This window comes from Sphaerodactylus townsendi, linkage group LG06 (assembly GCF_021028975.2).
Source record: "Sphaerodactylus townsendi isolate TG3544 linkage group LG06, MPM_Stown_v2.3, whole genome shotgun sequence".
Taxonomy (NCBI): Eukaryota; Metazoa; Chordata; class Lepidosauria; order Squamata; family Sphaerodactylidae; genus Sphaerodactylus; species Sphaerodactylus townsendi.
In genome coordinates, this window is record NC_059430.1 from 75,216,210 (window position 1) to 75,237,174 (window position 20,965).

General features: G+C 38.9%; 1 protein-coding gene across 1 annotated transcript in view; it reads right to left on the reverse strand.

Moving 5' to 3' along the window:
* Window positions 1–18,086, reverse strand: part of CADPS2 (calcium dependent secretion activator 2) — a gene marked incomplete at its 5' end in the record, with an annotated part of 402,437 nt that extends 384,351 nt beyond the window's left edge. Inside the window, 1 exon segment of the mRNA XM_048501584.1 lies at window positions 18,063–18,086. Within this exon segment, the coding sequence (XP_048357541.1) occupies window positions 18,063–18,086 (24 nt within the window).
* Between the last annotated feature and the right edge of the window lie 2,879 nt (window positions 18,087–20,965).

Here is a 20,965-nt window from a genome sequence, read left to right on the forward strand (position 1 = left end):
AGGACTATGACAGTGGGAAAGAAGATCCTCAGCATTACTGTACTCAAAACTATACCCTTCTCCAGCCTATTTCTTTGCTCATATGCGCAGCTTGCCACTATTGAATCTCTTGTATCCAAACATCAGCTGCTTGGCATTGGCTATGAGTGCAACCACCAGCTCAAGTCCACATTCTGGTAGCCTGGAACTGTTGCAAAACATGGCACAGATGTCTGAATATTACACTTCCCACACAGGTTTTTTAGCTTGGTAGTAGTTTCCAGGGGGAAGTACTTGTCAACAGCTGCTCTTTTGACAAGTGCCACCCACACATATCTTGCCAGTCCCACAATTACCCTTGGCCTAGCCAGAAACATAATGGGAATTGAGATAACTCTGTGGGGTTTGCAGTGACAGGCATGCCAAATCAACAGGCTTGACACTCAGACCTTGGGAAACACTCTTATATCTGATAAATAGGCATAAACCAGGCAGTCAGCCAATAACCCATTTCAGACTTTGTCCACCTGAATTAAAATAGTTTCCACTCAGACACTGACTTGCAGACATGAGTTCATGGTTTTGCACATACTTACTTGGGAGTAAGCAAGAGTGAATACAGGGAGGGGGGCACTTCTGAAAAGATCTGTACGGGAATGCAAACGTCAGCTCATATTAAACATTGTTCGAGAAAAAGTTCTTCCAGCACAGGCCAATATGAACAAAAGCAGTTGCCTTGCACCAAAACAGAACTATGGCTCTTCCAGCTCAGTATTACTTTGTTGGACTTGTACCCAGTGGTGGAATTCTAATAATTTAACAACCGGTTCACACACCCCGCCATGCACCCCCCTGCCGCCACGTGCACCCCCACCACCCACTGACCTGCTGCAGAGGAACTTCTTGTGGGGGTGGAGGGGGGCAATGGGGCCTTGACACCACTGCTCTGAAAGCCCCTCACTCCAGGGCTTTTAGCGACATGATGCCTGGCTGCTCTGGGGCTCTGAAAGCCACTTTTAACAACTGGTTCTTTGAACTCTACAAAAAGTTAGGTACTGGTTCTACCGAACTGGTGTGAACTGGCTGAATCTCACCACTGCTTGTACCCGCTCACCAGTATCTCAGGTAGACATGCCACCACCTAAATACCTGATATCCTTTAAATGGAGACTAAACTCGAAGATCTTCCATGGAAAAGTATGTATCCCATTACCAATTCACAACCAGCACATAATGTTGACTCTGCTGCTGTATCCAGATACAGGCCACATATTACTCAGAGATCCATGGTTTCCTAATTGAATTTTTAAAAAGAACAAAGAAAGAAAAACCATCCAAGAGTCAGCTTACATTTTGAGAACAGCTATTTTGCTAAAGCCTTCCTCATGAAGTAATTTTTCACTTCAGGAAACTCTGTCTATGAAAACAAACAGCATTTAGGGCTGCCAGATCCTGGTTGGGAAATTCCAGGAGATTTGAAGATGGAGCCTGTGGAGGGAGGGGAGGGACCTCAGCAGGTATAATATCATAGAATCCACCCCAACAAAGCTGCCATTTTCTCCAGGGGAACTGATGCCTGAGTCAGCCCCACCCCCAGGATTTCCCCTAGCCCACACCCAGCTGCACTGACAACCAGTTTTAGGTCAGTGCAGTTCTTCAGGGAGTAGGCATTTCCAGGTTGAGCACAGTCAAGTTGTATGGCACCCACTTGCCTCCCAGTTTGCCCTCCCCACTGGCATAAGTGCTACTTACACTGATGGGATGGACGAATATGCTGGCGTGAGCTTGCACCTGCCCATACGCTCATTTGCCCACCCCATAGGACTGGACTGTTACCTATTTAAAACATTTATTAGCAGCCTTTCTACCTTACGGAACTCAAGGCAGTTTACAATGTAAATAAAACAAGTATTTAAAACACATTAAAGACCACAGTTTCAAATCTCAATGATTCCCAATAAATCAAATTAAATTAGCCAAATACAGTCCTAAATAAAACTGTCTTCAATGGCCTCCTGAAGGGGCAGGAATATTTTCTTGGAGAAGTTGTTCCATAATCAGGATACTGCCACTGGAAAAAAACACTTGGTTGGTTGCCCACCAGATGAGTCAGGAAGGCTTCTCCCATGATCTTAATTCCCAGGAAGGAGCTTAGTTTCCAAGCAGTGATAAGACTGGACTAGTCAGGGATATTCAGGCACAAATGAAACCACACATCAGTCATCTCTGGTGAAATCTTTGTAATTCACAGCAAATATGTTCTCTAGCTTATTGTAGTGGTGTTTCAGTAAAACACCAGTCATTTTTATACTTTAGTAGAAATTTCTCTTTACAGGAAGTAATTCACAGGAAGTGATTTCATACAATTCAATACAACATAGTGCTCCAGCAATTTTATGAAGTTCTGGGTGGAATACCTATAAAGCTTCCACTGATCTGACAGTCCACATGTTTTGATGCATCTCTGTACATGTTGGCTGGCAAAGTCCCATTCAGATGTAACTCTTTTTTCCCCCTGCGTGCTGTTTAGTGTTGCTGTCACACTTAACAGATGGTGCCTTTGTAATACTGCATCCTACTTTCTGGAGGAAGGATTGGTGCCTTGCCAAATGGCTTATTTGTTGTAGCTCTTTGCTTTAAGGCTTTATATTTTAAAGTATTGAAGTATTTGTTGTAGCAGAAAATTTAGAAGATCTTACAATAAAATAGTTCATAAAGAATTTTAGATTTGTGTGTTGTGACTGTGTGTGGGGGGCTTTAAATGGTTATTTACATAATCTGCTGTTTGCCTGGTTTCTAAAGCAAAATTACAGATACCAAATGGAATTTAAAATGTCACTGCATGAACTCATCTTAGCCACAATGAAAGAAGTTTTACTTAGCTCATATTCTAAAACAGCCTCGAATTGTGTTTTTTTAAAAAGCAACATTATTTTTGAGATAACAAAAACATCCAGTATTTGATGTCCATGTACTGTGAGAAAATAAATCAACTTAATATTACTGTTTGGGCTTCCTTTGTTTCAGAGGAAAGCAGGTGTCTTTAAAAAAATCACAGTGAGAAGCCTAGTCTTGGAATGTGCACATGCCAGTGTGATGTAATAGTTAAAAGCTTAGACTTAAACTTAGTGCCACCTGTGCAACTGAGCACATTGGGCAAGAAGAACTCTCCAATTATTTCGGTCAGCTGCGACAAGTTCAACTTTGTTCCATGAGATGTGTGCCTTGTTTAGGTCTTCTTTGAAGTTCTTCTGTGGTCTACCTCACTTTGGCTTTCCTCCAGATGGTACCCATTGCATCATGGTTTTCGAGTGACAGTGAGGCATAGGATATGTCAAGCAAGATATAATCATTGCACTGTCACAATGTCCTGCAGCCTCCATGTACCACTTCTGTGCACAATTTCCTTGTTTGTAATATGGTCACAGTAAGTGACTCCAAGAGTCTTGTGAAGGCACCACTGCTGGAACATGTTCAGCTTTTGGGCTATTCTTGCAGTGGTCTCCCACTGGTGTAAATTGCAATTGGTACAATGATGGTGCTGAAGAGTCATATTTTCATCTTTGTATTGATAGTAGATGTTGACCAGATTTGGCCCATCCTGTGGAATACTGCCAATGCTTTTCCAATTCTACTGTTCACATCAGCTTCGACATCTCCATCACAGGCCATTGTGCTACTCAGGTAAGTAAATCATTCTACTCCTTCAATATGTTGTTGGCTGACCAAAAGTGATATGTTCATGGAGGCATTTCCAGTCTGCATAACCTCTGTCTTGTCACCACTGATCCTGAGACCAATCTTCTCAGCTTCCCTTTCCAGGTTAGTAGTCATGTTCTGGTGGCATTCCTTGGTGTCAGCCAACAGGGTGATGTTATCAGTGAAGTCCAGGTCAGTGACCCGAGATTGATCTTTCCACAGAATGCCAATATTCATTCCATCCATCGCTTTCTTCATGGCAAAGTCCACAATGAGAAGGAACAAAAATAGTGAGAGGGTGCAACCTTGCCTAACTCCAGTCTCAATGTAAAAAAAAATCAGTAGTGCCATTGTCGGTTCTCATGCAGCAGCTGGAGTTGAGGTATAGGTTTTGGAAAATGTTGATGTAGAATTGGGGGATGCCATACCTTCTTGCAATGCTCCACAGTGATTCCCTGTGCACACTGTCAAATGCCTTCTTGAAATCAATGAAGTTAATAGACAGTGGTTGTTTAAATGTAAGGATCTGTTCAATTATGTTGAGCAGGGTGAAGATTTGCTCACTGCAGGAGCATCCATGACAGAATCCAGCTTGCTCTTCTTTCAGCATTTTAACTATTGCATCCAACAAGCCCCTGAGCAGGACAAGGCAAAACACTTTTTCAGGGACTGAGAGGAGGTTGATTCCTTGCCAGTTGTTGCAGTCGGTGAGGTCGCCTTTCTTTGGTAACTTGATTATGACGCCCTTTCTCCATTCCTCTGGTACACATTCTGTTCACCAGCACTCATTCAACAGCTCTGTTAGTTCTTGAATGATCCAATTTCGACTATGCTTGAGAAGTTCTGCTGTGATTTGGTCTAGACGAACCGCTTTGTTGTTCTTTAACATTTTTATTGTTTTCTCAGTTTCACCAGCTGTGATCTCATCCAAGTCAACAATCAGATCATCAGTTAGAGAGTGCTGAAGTTGTAGGTTGATTCAGGGTCTCTTTGAAGTGCACATCTTGCTCTTCTTTGCTTAGAAGGAGTTTCCCTGTCTTGTCTTTGATGGGTACATTGCTGTTACTCCTTGCTCTGGCAAAGTCTCGGACAATATGGTATAGAATCTTGGTGTCATTTCTGTCTGCTGCTTCTTGTGCCTCAGAACCTTTGCACTCAATCCACTCTTTTTTATCAGCCCAGCAACTCTTCTTGACTTTGCAATCCAATGATTGGTAGTTGGCTACAGCTTCCACCTTTGCATCAGCTGAATTTGCCTGATCTCTCTGCTGCTTTGCGATTTTTCATTCATTGATCAACTGCCAGGTTCTACCCTGTATCCACCATTCCTTCTGTGTTTCCCTTCATCATCCAACTGCCTCTTCTGCACTCTCAGTCACAACTTGTTTGAACCATGTCCACTGATCTTCAATTTCAGGTAATTGTTGTAGGTTAAAAACAGCAGACTTTAATTTGGAAAACTGGGTTAGATTCCCCACTCTTCCACATAAGTGGTGGACTGTAATCTGGTGAACCAGTTTGTTTGAAAAAAATGGAGAGATGTAAGCCAAATAATCTAACAGAGAAAAACAAAAACACTCTCCAATGACCAATGTTGTTGTTATGCTATTAATTATAATGTGATATAAAGTGCAACAATGTAATACAAATATGCAAACTCACAATCAAACAACCCAAACCCCTCTTATATATACTATATCATTCATGGAGTATCACTTGTTCCAATTATTAACTAAGCACATTAAGCACAATTAGAAACACAGCCTTTGAAGAGTCACTTTTTCAGTACGGGTAAACACTCCTGTTCAACAATGCATTGCTGCAGACCACTCAAAAAGCATTGCACTGTGTAAAGCCTCTTGTGTGATATTAAGTTTGTTTATTTGCGTGATATCAAGTCTGTTCAGATGCTCTCAGAATGCAGTATTCACTTGTGGTCGCAAGCATTCTCAAATAGCCTTCCCAAGAGTCTTCAAATTGCTTTCCTTGCAATGCTCAAGGACACGAGCCACCTGTTGCCATCAGACCTGGTCCACAGTTATAGCCTAGGTTTCATTCCTTCTTCAGTAAATGGCATAAGAACATAAGAACATAAGAACAAGCCAGCTGGATCAGACCAAAGTCCATCTAGTCCAGCTCTCTGCTACTTGCAGTGGCCCACCAGGTGCCTTTGGGAGCTCACATGTAGGATGTGAAAGCAATGGCCTTCTGCGGCTGTTGCTCCCGATCACCTGGTCTGTTAAGGCATTTGCAATCTCAGATCAAAGAGGATCAAGATTGGTAGCCATAAATCGACTTCTCCTCCATAAATCTGTCCAAGCCCCTTTTAAAGCTATCCAGGTTAGTGGCCATCACCACCTCCTCCTGTGGCAGCATATTCCAAACACCAATCACACGCTAGCGTGAAGAAGTGTTTCCTTTTATTAGTCCTAATTCTTCCCCCCAGCATTTTCAATGAATGCCCCCTGGTTCTAGTATTGTGAGAAAGAGAGAAAAATGTCTCTCTGTCAACATTTTCTTACCCCATGCATAATTTTGTACAGCCGGAGCTTCAATCCCATATCCCCCCCTCAGCCACCTCCTTCTCCGTAAACTAAAAAAAAAGAGTCCCAAACGCTGCAGCCTCTCCCTCATAGGGAAGGTGCTCCAGTCCCTCAATCATCCTCGTTGCCCTTCTCTTCGCACTTTTTCTATCTTCCCTCAATATCTCTTTTTTGAGATGCGGCGACTGCATCCAGAACTGGACACAGTACCTCCAAAGTGCAGTCGCTATCCACTGCTTTATATATAAGGGCCATGACCGTAATCTTTGCAGTTTTATTATCGAGATTCCCTTTCTAATGATCCCCTGCAGCATAGAGTTTGCTGGCGCTTTTTCAACAGCTGCCATGCATTGAGTTGACATTCCCATGGAGACTTCTATCAACTAAGACGCTTCTTAAATCCGCTTTCCTGGTCTGTGACCCCTGATAGCACTGACCCCTGCTGTAAGCGTTGTAGCTGTGAAGTTTGGATTTTTTGCCCCTAAGTGTGCATCACTTTACATTTTGCTACATTGAACTGCATTTTAAGCCATTTTCTGGAGCCCACTCACCTAATTTATCCAAAAGAGTCCGCTTTGGAGACTCTTTACAGCATCCCGCTTTGTGGTTCCCTACTCACCCCCCTACATACTTTGGTATCATCTGCAAACTTGGCCACCACGCTACTCCAATCTCATTATCTTCCAGGTCATTTATGTAAGATAGGTTAAAGAGCACTGGTCCCAAAACGGATCCTTGGGGACAACACCTCACTCCCTACATATCTCTCCCGTTTGTGAGAACTTCCCATTTACACCCACTCTTTGTTTTCCTTGCTTCTCAACCAGTTTTAATCCATAGGAGGATCTTCCCTCTTATTCCTTCCATTTGCTTGAGTTTTTTCTCAACAGTCTCTGGTGAGGAACTTTGTCAAAAGCCTTTTGGAAATCCAAGTAGACAATGTCCAACCGGTTCACCCCTGTCCACATGCTACTGCTTCCGCACCCCCCTCAAAGAACCTCTAGTAAGTTTGTAAGACAGGATTTTGTGCCTCTGCAAAAGCCATGCTGACTCTTTCTCAGCAGGTCTTGCTTTTCTACATGTTTTATAATTTTATCTTTAATGATAGATTCTACCACTAATTTACTCAGGAACAGATGTCAAAGTGACTGGCCTGTAATTTCCCGGGTCCCCCCTAGATCCTTTCTTAAAGATTGGTGTGACATTGGCCATCTTCCAGTCTTCAGGGATGGAGCCTGATTTCAGGGATAAGTTGCATATTAAAGTGAGAAGATCAGCAATTTCATCGCTTGGAGCTCTTGGCTACAGAACTCTTCTGGGTGAATGCAATCTGGGCCAGGGGATTTGGTAACATTTAGTTTATCAATAATGGCTGCCAGAACTTCTTCCTTTGTCTACCACACTATCTTCGCTAGTTCCTCGGATTCGCCTCCTAAGAAGCTTGGTTCAGGTGCAGGAATGTTCCTCACCTCCTCTTGGGTGAAGACAGATGCAAAGAATTCATTCAGCTTCTCTGCAATCTCCCTGCCATCTTTTAGCACACCCTTTGTTCCTTTGTCATCTAACGGGCCTACCGCTTCCCTTGCTGGCTTCCTGCTTTTGATGTACTTGAAGAACTGTTTGTTGCTGGTTATGATTATGTGCGTGAAAATGCTCTACTAAAGGAGAACTTAAACATTCATTCTTCAAGCCTGATATATGCTCTAAAATTCATAATTTCACTAATCTCTGGGTCATACCTAAATAAGCAAAATTACATTCACATAAAGGAACATACATGCAGACTTGAATATTACAATTGGAGAAGTTTCTAATTTGCCATTCAAAGCCTGTAAGAGGGTGAGTGAAACATCTGGCCGTAATAGCATTTTGGTAAGCAACACAATTACCACATTTATAATGACCAGTGATATGTTGTGTAAGAGGTTCAATGGCTCTCATGTCTGAACTAGTCATTATCTGTCTAATACAGGGAATTTCCATGGGGCATGCCATAGCCCCAGCTCTGGTCAATTAATTCATGAACAAACTGGAGGTAAACTTCATTTGCAACAGAAATCGCAATCCCTTCAGGCCACATTTTGAGTAGGGTTCTTTTGATTGCTTAGGACTTAACCCTATATGAGTAACTATTAAATAAATAACCATACCTTCTTTCTCTGAGATATATTGATGGATAAAAGTAATTGTTATACTCACATCCATAGGCACTTAACCCTGCGCGATTAGATATCTGTGCCTGTTGAGTGTATTGCAATTACTTGCAGCTAGACTGCTTTCATACAAAGGCTTGAAAATGTAAAAGACTCTAACTCAAAGAAATCATGAAAAATCAATACCTTCATTAAAGCCTATTCTTGTAAATGTTTTTAGACGCCAGATCCATTTCAATCTTTCTTTTAATAAGTATTTTTTAACATCACCCACTCTGTGTTTCTTGTCATTTTGTGTTTGGATCCATATCTCATGGCAGTCATTTTGTGCCATGGGATGTCTGAAAATCAAAAGATTCCACACAGTCAATAACGTTGGGGACCCCTGGTATAGGGGGATCAGAATCAAAGTGAACTATGTTGCATGACGCTACCATTTGGTTCCCTAGAATGAAGCTGATCAAATTTCTACAACATTTTCATAATTTTAATTGCACATTGAAATGAAATAGCACATTGTGTAGATCCCTGTAACAGTACTCAGAGCTTGTGCAGAACAGTACTTAGCCCTGGATGCTGGCATATTCTTCGTAGGAGCTTAGTAGTTATTGGGCTTCTATTGGGCATGCCATCTGTTGGATAATCACCTTCATGATTATACCATTGCACAATGAGCTGAGTACTTTCATAAGCTTTAGCACAGCAGAGTGAGCGGATCCCTGAAGCATGTGTGTGAGCTTAGGCACAAATAAAAGTCGGAGTCATTTGTAGTTTCTAATCTAATAAAAAGAGTATTTATTAGCGAACTCCTTTCTGGATAGAAAGGTAGGTAGATAGGTTCACTAATCTAATCTATTCTAGTTGGATGGAGACGGATGCACAGGGCACCCATCCTCGCTCTAGGCATGTTGAAGTAAGATGAGAAGTGTGTGAGAAGAAGGTGGAAGGAAGGAAGTTCCCTAAGAGTAACATCAAATGGATAGAGCCAGCAAGATACAGTTAAGGTGTCAATCTCTGGGTCTCTATCTAGCCACTGGCTATCTAGTAAAATCCCCTCTGTGGGTTGAGGGAGGAAATAGCGTAAATTCCTTCACTTCCAACACCATCATCCTTCCCACAACAGAAGGTAGCTTGTTTCCTTTGTCTATACCTTTATAGAGTTCAGGGTGATATTAGAGAAACACACTAGTAATGTTGTGTATTGATTAACTGCTTCAATATATGGCTGACATGAGGATGTCTTTACCTGCACCATGTCTGGTGAGTTTTGCTGGTGCTGCTGGTACTGTGGTTTACTATAAGTTCTTTGGAGCTGGGTCTTTTTGAGATTCCTTTTCTCTGCTTAGAAATCATAAGACACTAACTAGCTATGCCACTGCCATACTGGCTTTGCTGATGCACTGGTTTCTGGGGTTTAAAACTGAGCTGTGAGGCACTGCTTTTAGCTGCAACAAATAGCAGCCATCGAGTCACCGGTGGCAGCCATTGCGGCAGAGGTGAGCGACACAAGGCAAAGAGGGGGACGTTCAGCTCATAGGGCGCAGTTGCAGGGAGCTGCAACGATTGGCCCGAGCTGAAAAAGGCAGGAGCACCAAGACACATAAAAGCACCATGCCCCGAGTCTCAGCCTTCTTGGCGAGCCAAGGCTCAAGAGCGACGTGACCCACCCACCCTCCCTAGTTGCAGTTGTTAATAGTTGACTTGTTGTAATGGTTTATTGCATAACTGTACTTTGTCACAGCCCGGTGGGTTGGTAACGGAATCGCAACATCTGGGGGGAGAAGCCGAGCCGGGTGGCCCGTCTTCTCCATGATTGTGCCCTTAACAAAGGGCCGGGGGGTGGGGCGGGCCGGTAAGCAAGCCGGTAGGCTTAGCTGGTGCCCACCATCCCAGCAGGTGGGGGTGGGGCGGGCCAGTAGGCAAGCCAGTAGGAAGGGTTGACATCAGGGGGTATCCACCCTGGTGGCTCCCGGCTTCCTGCCCAATGCCCCAATGGAGATTGGGGACGGCATGATGTTGCGATCCATTTGTCTGCCCAGCTTCTTAAGTGTTTGATGTTTGATAATTAATAAATTGGGCTACGGCCCAATCTATTTCCAAGCTTTGGTTTGATGTGTTTATTTGCCGGGGAAGGGTCTACACCATTTGCACGCAATTGGAAGCATCTGATTTAATGTTTAATATGATAAATAAAATTTACATCTATTGAGGAATCCACTTTCTTCTTACCTTCCAAACTTTAAAAAAAATACAGTATAGTATATAACTTTAAAAATGAAACCTAAAAAATGTTTATCTTTTACCAGACAGCCATAGCCATTATAATTCAAAGTTAGACTTTTAAAAAAATGCCACATGTCACTCCTACAAGATATTATGGAAATATATCACCAGCATGAGGACAAGCTGAAATGTTCATTCCCATAATGGACCTCAAGTAAGTTGTATTAAAAAGAAAAATATATACATAATGGAAAAGTTGTTCTGGGAGTGTGGTGGAGATATTAATAGCCTATACAGACCCATAAAACATTTGAAACAACACAGACTATTTATTTCCTTTCTGGAAGTAAAACATGTTTAAACATTTTAATAGTGGAGGAAACTGAACACACTTAAAGCTTGCGGTAATCATTGCCGCTACAGAACTGGCATAACCCTCAGCTTCAAAGGCAACACGGTGGGGGTTGCAAAGATAATTTTAGGCCCCTTTCTTATCAGCAGTTGAAAAATTATTCCTTCTGTTTTCTCTTTAGTATCTATGTAGCTTCTCCAGCTTCGGTTTTACTGGACTTCAGTGTCCCAATCTAATAATTGTGGACCTTGGACATTATTCTTAATTATTTCAAAGTAGATGTAGTTAAATTAGGGTTCTTAGATTTTGTAGGGTAAATAATAATGGAAGGATAAAAGGTTATAAAGTGAATCAAGAAGAAATAAGGTTAAACTTATTTGCAGACAATATTTTAGTAATAACAATGAATCCGGCTGATACAATGAAAGAATTAAAAATAATTCTAGAAGACTTTCAGAAATATTCAGGATTAAAAGTGAACATGGAGAAAACAGAAATAATGGGGGTTAATGTGGAAAAAAGACAATTAGAGAGAGGATTAGTAAAAAAGAAGATTAAATATTTGGGTATTACAATAACACATAGAAAGGAGAAGATGTTTAAATATAATTATGAAGCAAGGTGGAAAAAATATTAAAACAAATAAAAGAATGGGATAAGAAGACCTTATTAATTACAGGAAAATCAAAGCATTAAAAATGTGTATAATGCCGAAAATGTTTTATTTATTTCGAACTCTTCCTCTGGAAATTAACAAGAAACAATTTGAGGAATGGGATAGAAAGCTGAAAGCTTGGGTCTTTAATAATAAAAAACCAAGAATCATGAATAAGATCATATATATGACAAAAAATTCTCTAGGTTGGGGGATTCCAAAAATGCCAGACTATTATGAAGCATTCCAGATTAAGAGTCTGATGAGTATAAACGAGGATAATGTCGAAAAATAGGTTAAGTTTGAAAATGAAATAAACGAAGGAGTTGGTGCACATGGTATTTTCAATAAAGAGTTAAAGAAGGGAAATCAAACAGCAATAGGACCAAGAAAGGTCTTGCTAGATATATGGGAAAAATGGAGAGGTAAATGGATGCCTGGCACCCTGGATGTGGCCCCTTTGGGAAGTGTGGTTGGCAAAGAAGGGAAAAAAGTGATAAAAATATTGAAAAGAAAAGGAATTCAAACTGTGGCAAATTTGATTAGGAAAGGAGGAGAAATTATGACATTACAAAATTTTATAGAGATAGGAGGAAATGAGAACTGGTTGGTTTTGAGAGGCATTTGGGAAAGGATAAAGGTTTCACGAATAAAAGGAGAATGTATAATGTCAAAATGTCTGGAACTATATGGAAAATGCAAAGGGAAAATTCTAGAGCATATTTACAAATATATGGTAGATGATAAGGAATTCATGATAAGAACATTGAAACAAAAATGGGAGAAGGAAGGATTTCTAGACATTGGTAATACTGTTAGTAGACAGTTGGAAAAATATAAAGATTGAGAAATATATGGAGTTAGAAAAAAAGTGATATTAAAATGGTATAGAACACCAAAACAACTAGCATATATGATAAAAGGACTTAGTTCTAAATGCTGGCACTGTGGAGACCAAGAGGCATATTATAGCCATATGTGGATAGAATGTGCAGAAGTAAAAAATTTTTGGACAATTGTATTGCTATATATCGAGAAACTGGTGAAGATGAATATTGATTGAAATAATGACTTAATGTTCATGGGTGTAATGGAAGACAGAAGGGTGGATAAACAATATAGGTATTTGTATAAAATAATGATTAAAGCAGCACATGCAACAATAGCCTTGGGCTGGAAAGAAAAGAAAAAATGGACACTTCAGAAATGGTTAGAATATATCTGGGAACAAGTGACACTTGATATTTTCGATATATTAACCAAAAATAAGACGTGGCAAGATAAACAGAATGAAATTTCGAAGATATGGATAATATACATGGACTGGATGAAAGAAGCTTGAGTCAATGAAGAAATATGGGAGAAGAGGCAACAGAGAATGAACTTACTGCTGTTTGTGTGACAAAACTATGACAAAGAAGTAATGGGGGGAGGGAGAAAAGGGGGGAAAGTATCGTTTGAAAATGTATGAAAAAGGAAATTACTATAAACTGTAAAATTCAAATGATACAATAATTTTTTTTAAAAAAAAGATTTTATAGGGCGTCAAAAATACAGTTTAGTTAGTGAAAATGAGAATTGGGGTTAGACTGAGTAATATGTATTCACTAAATTGGTTTTTGGTAGTGTAGGTAGGATTGTTGTTGTTTAGGTCATTTCTGTTTAGGTCATCTCTGGACTATGACATTATTAGGAAGTCACCATCTGTTTTTCTTTTATGCTATATCAAGTTAATTAAGAGGTTGTTTAGTTGGGTGATGGTATATGATTTATTTGTTATGAAATGATGCTTATTGTGGGCTTAGATTGCTGTGGTATTTGTAGGTAGGATATTGTTATGTTATATTGTCATTGTTACTGTATTATTGTTCCCTTATTATGGAATGTTATGCTATTGTTGTTATGTAATTATCATATCATATCATTGTTGTTATGAAATGTTATATTAATGTTGTTGATGCTGTTATAAGTTGATTAATTTGTTATGATAGTATTATTGATTATTATTGAATTTGTGGGGTTTGTGGGGCTAGTGAAATTGGTATTGTTATTATGTTCAGGCCCACTTACTGTATTATTATGTTATTGTTTTTTATTATGTTGTGCACCACCCTGAGCTCTCCGGGGGAGGATGGTATATAAATTAAATTAAAAAAAAAGAATGGTCCACCTCTTAGACAAGGCAAAGTATCTCAACCTCATCAAAAAGCAGATCCAGCCAGTTAACAGAGACCCAGGCAAATATTGCAATACAGATTTTCACCTGTTCAGAAGAACATCCTTCTTCACATGTGTGTTTGTTAGCACTGTTGAAGACATTTGTGGGTCTCCACTTGAAGCTGAATGGGTCAATTAACATTCTTCTCTGGATCTTTCCCCTTCTGCAGCCTAGCTCAAACTTGAAGATGCTACCAATATTACACAATCAGTATGATTACACAATGTGTCCAGGAGCTATCTTAATTTGCTATCTTAATTTGCTTGCGGGGTGGGGTGAGGGGTTGACTTGCTAGCTTCTTAGAAACCTTGGTATCCTGGTACTATAATCCAGATTTACTTTTCCAACAGCAGAATGGAACTTTACTGCCTTCTTTCTCCCACTGAAATCCATTTCATTTTCACAAATTGCTGCTCCTGTTAATAGAAGACTCAGTGGAATGACATGAATGGGAAGAGGGAATTGGTAGAAATTTTCAAATTAAACTAGATCCAACAGAATGCTTGTATTTTTTTTGTTTGAGGCAATGCTTCAAAATTAAGAGAACAATGTCATGTAGTTAAAACAGGATTCCACAAGATGTCTAACCAGCATTGCAAACTATAAAGGAAATAGCCACTAAAAGAAATTGACTAGAGTAGCACAGTGTAAAAAGCTCCTGCCTGAAGAACCATTTTTTTCACATAACCACAACTTTACCCTTTAGAAAGGTCAAAGGATGTTGAATAGCAGGGTGAAAGCTAAGAAAATATGTATGTTTCAAATGTCAAGAACAGAAAACACTTCAGATTCCAAGGTGTCTGCAATGATTTCTTTTTTTAATTCCTGAGACATCAGAGCACCATGAACACTATACCAACTATGCACTTTTTAATTGCTTTCATGGATGGATTTTGTTATCATTTAGGCAAATACTAACTAATAGGTCATTTTAATGAATAAATAACAACAGTTTAATTCTTTGCTATAGGTCAGTATCCTCAACCGCAGTGGAACCAGTAACTTTTACTTAATTCTGCAGTTTTATCGTTTGATTCTGACAATTCACTTATTTAGAAGGCAGCTGATGTATCTGATTATCATTTTTACTTCAGTGTGGATTGTTCTACTCCCAAGGGTTTTTATCTTCTAGAAATCTTAACTGGAGCTCTCTATAATTGACATCCGACTAATCTGCTGCATCATCTTCTTCCATACTGAACAATTTTTTTATATAAAAAATGCTGACAAACTACTTTTGCTTGGTAGACATGATAATTACAAAAGCCGAGCTTTGACATAATGGCCTAGACTTCATTGGCAAGCTATAAAAAAATTGCTGATCATAACCAGAATAGAAACATTTAAAATTGGGGAAATTATACATAGACCTAATTTCAACCAAAGTAAACTGAGTCATGAAGTAAAGACCTACATGAACTGAAGACAAATGAGTCCCATAAATTCTACCTTCCTACGTAGGACATTAGTCCCCCATTTTATTAGTTCACATGGGAATCTGTGAGATTGCACCATCTTGCCATGCACACTGGTCATACGTGTCCTATCTTTAGTCCTTTCAGTCATTACTGTTGTGGTTCTCAAGCCATGCATATGGAGAGATCATGTTACCCACAATCCTCCCAATATGTGTGGCTGCCATTTTGTGTGAAGAAGGCAATGTACATATTTTATAGGATTTGTGTGTGTGTGTGTGTGTGTGTGTGTGTGTGTGTGTGTGTGTGTGTGTACAAAAATGTATCCTAAAAGACCAAAGCTGGAAAATGTGAGCATTCTCTATGTATACAAAATGGCGAGTTCATCTATTGGAATAATCGTGAGTGATCTTTCCTGATGTGCTGTTTTGAGTGACACAATTGTAATGGTTGAAAAAGGGGTTTGACGCACCTAGATGTTCACTCATGAAGATGAGCAGCCCCATCCACAAGTAGGGTGCCCAGCCACAGAGCCTACCGCCACCTCTAAAGAGGCTTCCCAGCAGCATCTCTGCCACTGAGGAGCCCCAATGGGCTTCACAGCACTTAACCAGCTGAAAGGCAGGTTTAAGTGTGGGCCATAGCCTTCCAGAGCAACAGGGTGAAAGGATGCCCCTAGCCCGCCATCACCATGCCAGCGGAGGTGGAGGAGACTCAAAGATGCTGTTGGACCATCCTGCACAGTGTACCAGTGCCAGGGGAATGTGGCAGCGGCTGCACACCAGCAGTTTCACCGTTCTGGTAAGTGCCCTGGGGAGGGTACCGCTCATTCAGTATATCCCCCCCCCCCAGGATGGGGCTCTAAAACTTGAATAGGGCAATACATGTATAACATCTATTGCATGAAAGCCCAAAACATATAACCAATATCCTACATGTAGTCCAGGAACTGTACAGCACAATTTTGGCAGTGTATGCATATACTATATTCAGTCATCATGGTAATTAGTGGAAATCCAGCAATGTCATGGACAGGTCAGGTCAATGGGTTAAGCAGAATATGCAAGACCCTACAAGACAAGGACAATATTGTAAGACTGTATCATTCTATCTCAGATATTTTCCCATTTCATGCAAAGAGGAACACTTCTGCTTGCTATTCCCTCTTCATACTCAAGAAGTTTGTGTCACAGAGCTAAGATGCATCGCCACAACAATGTCGCCACAACAGCCTCATACACTGTTCTCACAGTTTGCCCTGGGTATACTGAAAGTTAGTCAAATGCTTAATTTTATAAAATACGACATAAGTTCTGTTTGGTATGCTTTACTTAACTCATCATTCATTTGTTGCCTTCTCAAGGGTGATGCATATGCATATAACTGCCTCAGTGTGTGGCAGGTGCATTGAAATTCTGCATGTCACAACACTGCAAGCTCATGACCAGTCAACACTTACAAGCTCCTGGGTTTTTTTAATACTATCATAAAATGATGCATTTCAAACCTTTGTCCATCAGATCATGGGTCGGCAACTGAATTGTAGCTGCTTTTCTTTGTGGATACTACACAGCCAACAAACACACAAACAGCCTCTCATAAATTTCACTAATTAAAATGAAACATTTTCTCCCGGACTAGAGATAAGCAAATCTCCTGTTTCATTTTTATTGCTCCAGAAGTTTGTCAGTCCTGCATTCTTCTCATCCTTAATTTTGCCTTAACCTGAAGACTTCCAAAATTGATTCTATACAGGGAGCACATGAATTTTTGTTCATCTACATTGTTATTCACTATTTATTTTGCACATACTGATGAAGAACTACAAAAAAGCTCATGACTCACACCCCAGGCCTTTAGACCAATCATCTTAGGATACCAGGATCAGTCCTAGATGTACTGCTGCTTCATTCTTTATTTGTTTATTATATTCTTTAGTGTGGCAGTTGTATGCTGCTGTGGGTCCTTTATTTTTATTTATTTATTTTATTTATTTCTTCAATTTATATACCGCCCAATCCCCAAAGGGAGAAAAGCAGGTACAAATACTTAAACAAACAAACCTTTCTAGATTCCACTACCAAGATACTTGGGTTTTCTTTGGAAAACTCTCCTGTGAGATATCTTGTCCCCTTGGATTATTTTATCTTTTAGTTATTAACACACAGCTTCTCTTCCTAATAGGAACCCAAAGTAGCTTTCATTATTCCCCTCTTTTGTTTTGGCCTCACAAGCACTCTATCAGATATATTAGGCTAATGGACTTCCAGTTTGATATTCAAAATAGTGGCAGTACTCAACAAGAGCTCTGTAACTTCTGAAGAAACTTTACTCCAATTCCCAGGCAACCCCAAAAATTGGGTCTGGAAGGGTAACCACTGGATGCTAAAGGTGCACCTCAACATTGCCAAACCTTGAAAGAACTGTGTGAGTAAACTGCACTGCATTAGAATGGCCCCTGGGATATTCTCACCAGTTAACAGAGGGAATGGAGTAAATAGACAGGGGAAATAAACAGGAATAGCAAATAGCAAAGAATTAAATGACTTGTTACTACTTATCTGCCAGATATATTAAGGTATAAAATTATTTTGAGTATGTACCATGGCGGGACAAAGAAGGGCACTGAAATTGGATGTGAACGCCTCAGGAAAGGAAGGTTATTCTACCCAGCTCACTGCGTTTAAAACAAAGTGAAGATAATATAGCAGGAATAAATGTGTTGCGCCGATCTATCATGCTGGAAATCTGGCGCTACTTAATAATAATATCAATGTGGCTTTAATGCCACAGGAAAAGCAACTGGAATTATCAAAAGAACTTACCTCACTGCAGCAGGAACAAAGGGGTCAACCTAAAAATAAAAAGATTAGTAACAGAATAAAAATAATTAGACATGATCCATGAAGAATGGCAAATAGAAGCTATAGAAAGATTTAAAAGAATCAGACAAAAAATTTACAATACAAAAAAAATCAGAAAATGGGTCACACTCCAACTAAAACAGCAAATGGAAAAAAGATACTTACAAAATTAAAAGAAGGGAATACATGGGTAACATCGAGTCAGCAAATACAAACAAATATATATGACTACTATGCTAAATTATGTAGCCAAGAGAAACAGGATGAAGAATCAATATGACAATACATTCAAAGTATTATAAAACAGTTAGTAACAGCCTCACATATGGAAAAATTAAATTAACCAATAAGTATGGAGGAAATACAAGATGCTATAAATAATGCAAAATCTAACAAGGCACCAGGAATGGATGGATTTACGTCCAATTATTATAAAAAATTCCAGGAAATATTAATACTAAAACTAAAAGGTATATACAATAATGTCTTAAATATAGCAAAAATACCAGAGTCATGGAAAAACACTATAACACTTGTTGAAAAATTACAGACAACAACTTAACAGTAGAAAATTTCAGACCAATATCAATAATAAACACGGATTATAAATTATTTACCAGTATATGGGCCAATACGATTCAAGAAATAATACATTACTACATTGGGAAAGACCAAACAGGTTTTATTAAGAATAGACAAATCACAACCAATATCAGAACAATAATAGACACAATAAATACATAGATTGGAACCCAAGTTTAAAATACATTTTGACATTCATAGACGCGGAAAAAGCATTTGATAATATCAGTTGGATATTTATAAAAGAAACAAATGGACTTGAAAGGAAACTTCTTAACAGTTATAAATAGCATATACAAAGAACAAACAGCTTGTATGAATATAAACGAATCACTAACCAAGGTATTCAATATTCAAAAAGGCACAAGACAAGGCTACCCACTCTCCCCTTTAATTTTCAACCTAATCCTGCAGATGCTATTAAATAAATTGAGAAACGGGAATAAATGTGAAGGTATAAGAATCCAGAACACAAGAATAAAACGTAAAGCATGTGCTGATGATTTGGTATTATTTATAGATAATCCTATTAGGAATAATCCTATTAAGAACTATTGAGGAATATGGAGAACATGCAGGTTTCAGACTAAACAAGAATAAATCTAAACTGCTTATATTCAATATGAACAAAAGCGGATAAGGAAATAACGGATAGGATAGGTATTCAAATAGTAAAAAAATTAAATATTTAGATATCACATTAGAAAAAATAACAAAAAATATGGTCAGACATAAAAAAGGATCTAAACAAATGGAAGATTACCTTCTCAATATCAGAAAAAAATAGAACTAATACAAACTATGATTTTGCCAAAGATATTATTTCTTTTTCAAAACTTACCGGTACCAATTATAACACAAAAAGGCACTATAGCAGAATGGATAAAAGAATTATGAAGGTTTGTCTAGAACAATAAGAAACATAGAATTAAATACTCCTCACTAATAGAAACTAAAGAAGGATTTGCCTTACCTAATCTACAAATATACCATGATGCAGCTGCATTAGTTTGGATAAGATAATGGATTATATTAGAAAATGAGGAAATACTCAATTTAGAAGGGTTCAATAAAATATCAGGATGGCACGAATGTTTATGACCTAATACAAAAGGAAAAATACTACAATTTAAAAATCATTTAGTAAGAAGAGCCCTAATAGAAATCTGGGGAAAATATAAATATAACTTCTATGAAAAAATACCATCATGAGTGTCAAGAATGGAGAGTGCACAAAATGTACAAAAAGCTCATAATTGACCTTGGGTAACATATAAGGACTTAATATTATGGAGAAACGAGGAAGGGATACTTAAAGAAAAAGAAAATTGTCATTGGTTCACATATGAACAGATAAAACAACAATATAATCAAGATAAAAGAAACTGAGGAATTTAAGAACTTAACAGAAATGGATACAATATTAATAACTGAGGAAAAGAAAAGGATTAATAACTGAGGAAAAGAAAAGGATTATATATATATATATATATATATATATATATATATATATATATGTGTGTGTGTGTGTGTGTGTGTGTGTGTGTGTGTGTGTGTGTGTGTGTGTGTGTGTATATATATATGTATATGTATATGTATATGTATATGTATATGTATATGTATATGTATATGTATATGTATATGTATATATATATATAATATCTGTATATTATGGTCAGGAGAATTCATGCATTACCTATGTTAACCAATCACTTATTATTTGTTGTTGAAAGCTAAATGTGTAAAAGTAAAAGCAATAAACCTTTTTAAAAAAGGTATGTTAGGCTGAGAGAGAGTGGCTAGCCCAAGGTCACACCAGCAAGCTTCCAGGGTACAGTGAGGATTCAAGTCCAGGAGGAGAGGAGTTTGTATTTATAACCTGCTTTTCTCAACTGCATGGAGTTTCAGAGCAGCTTACAACCTCCTTCCCTTCTTCTCTCAACAAAAAAGGAAACACTTCTTCACCCAACGTGTGATTGGTGTTTGGAATATGCTGCCACAGGAGGTGGTGATGGCCACTAACCTGGATAACAAGCACTTTAAAAAGGGAAACCTTGGACAGATTTATGGAGGAGAAGTCGATTTATGGCTACCAATCTTGATCCTCTTTGATCTGAGATTGCAAATGCCTTAACAGACCAGGTGATCGGGAGCAACAGCCGCAGAAGGCCATTGCGTTCACATCCTACATGTGAGCTCCCAAAGGCACCTGGTGGGCCACTGCGAGTAGCAGAGAGCTGGACTAGATGGACTTTGGTCTGATCCAGCTGGCTTGTTCTTAT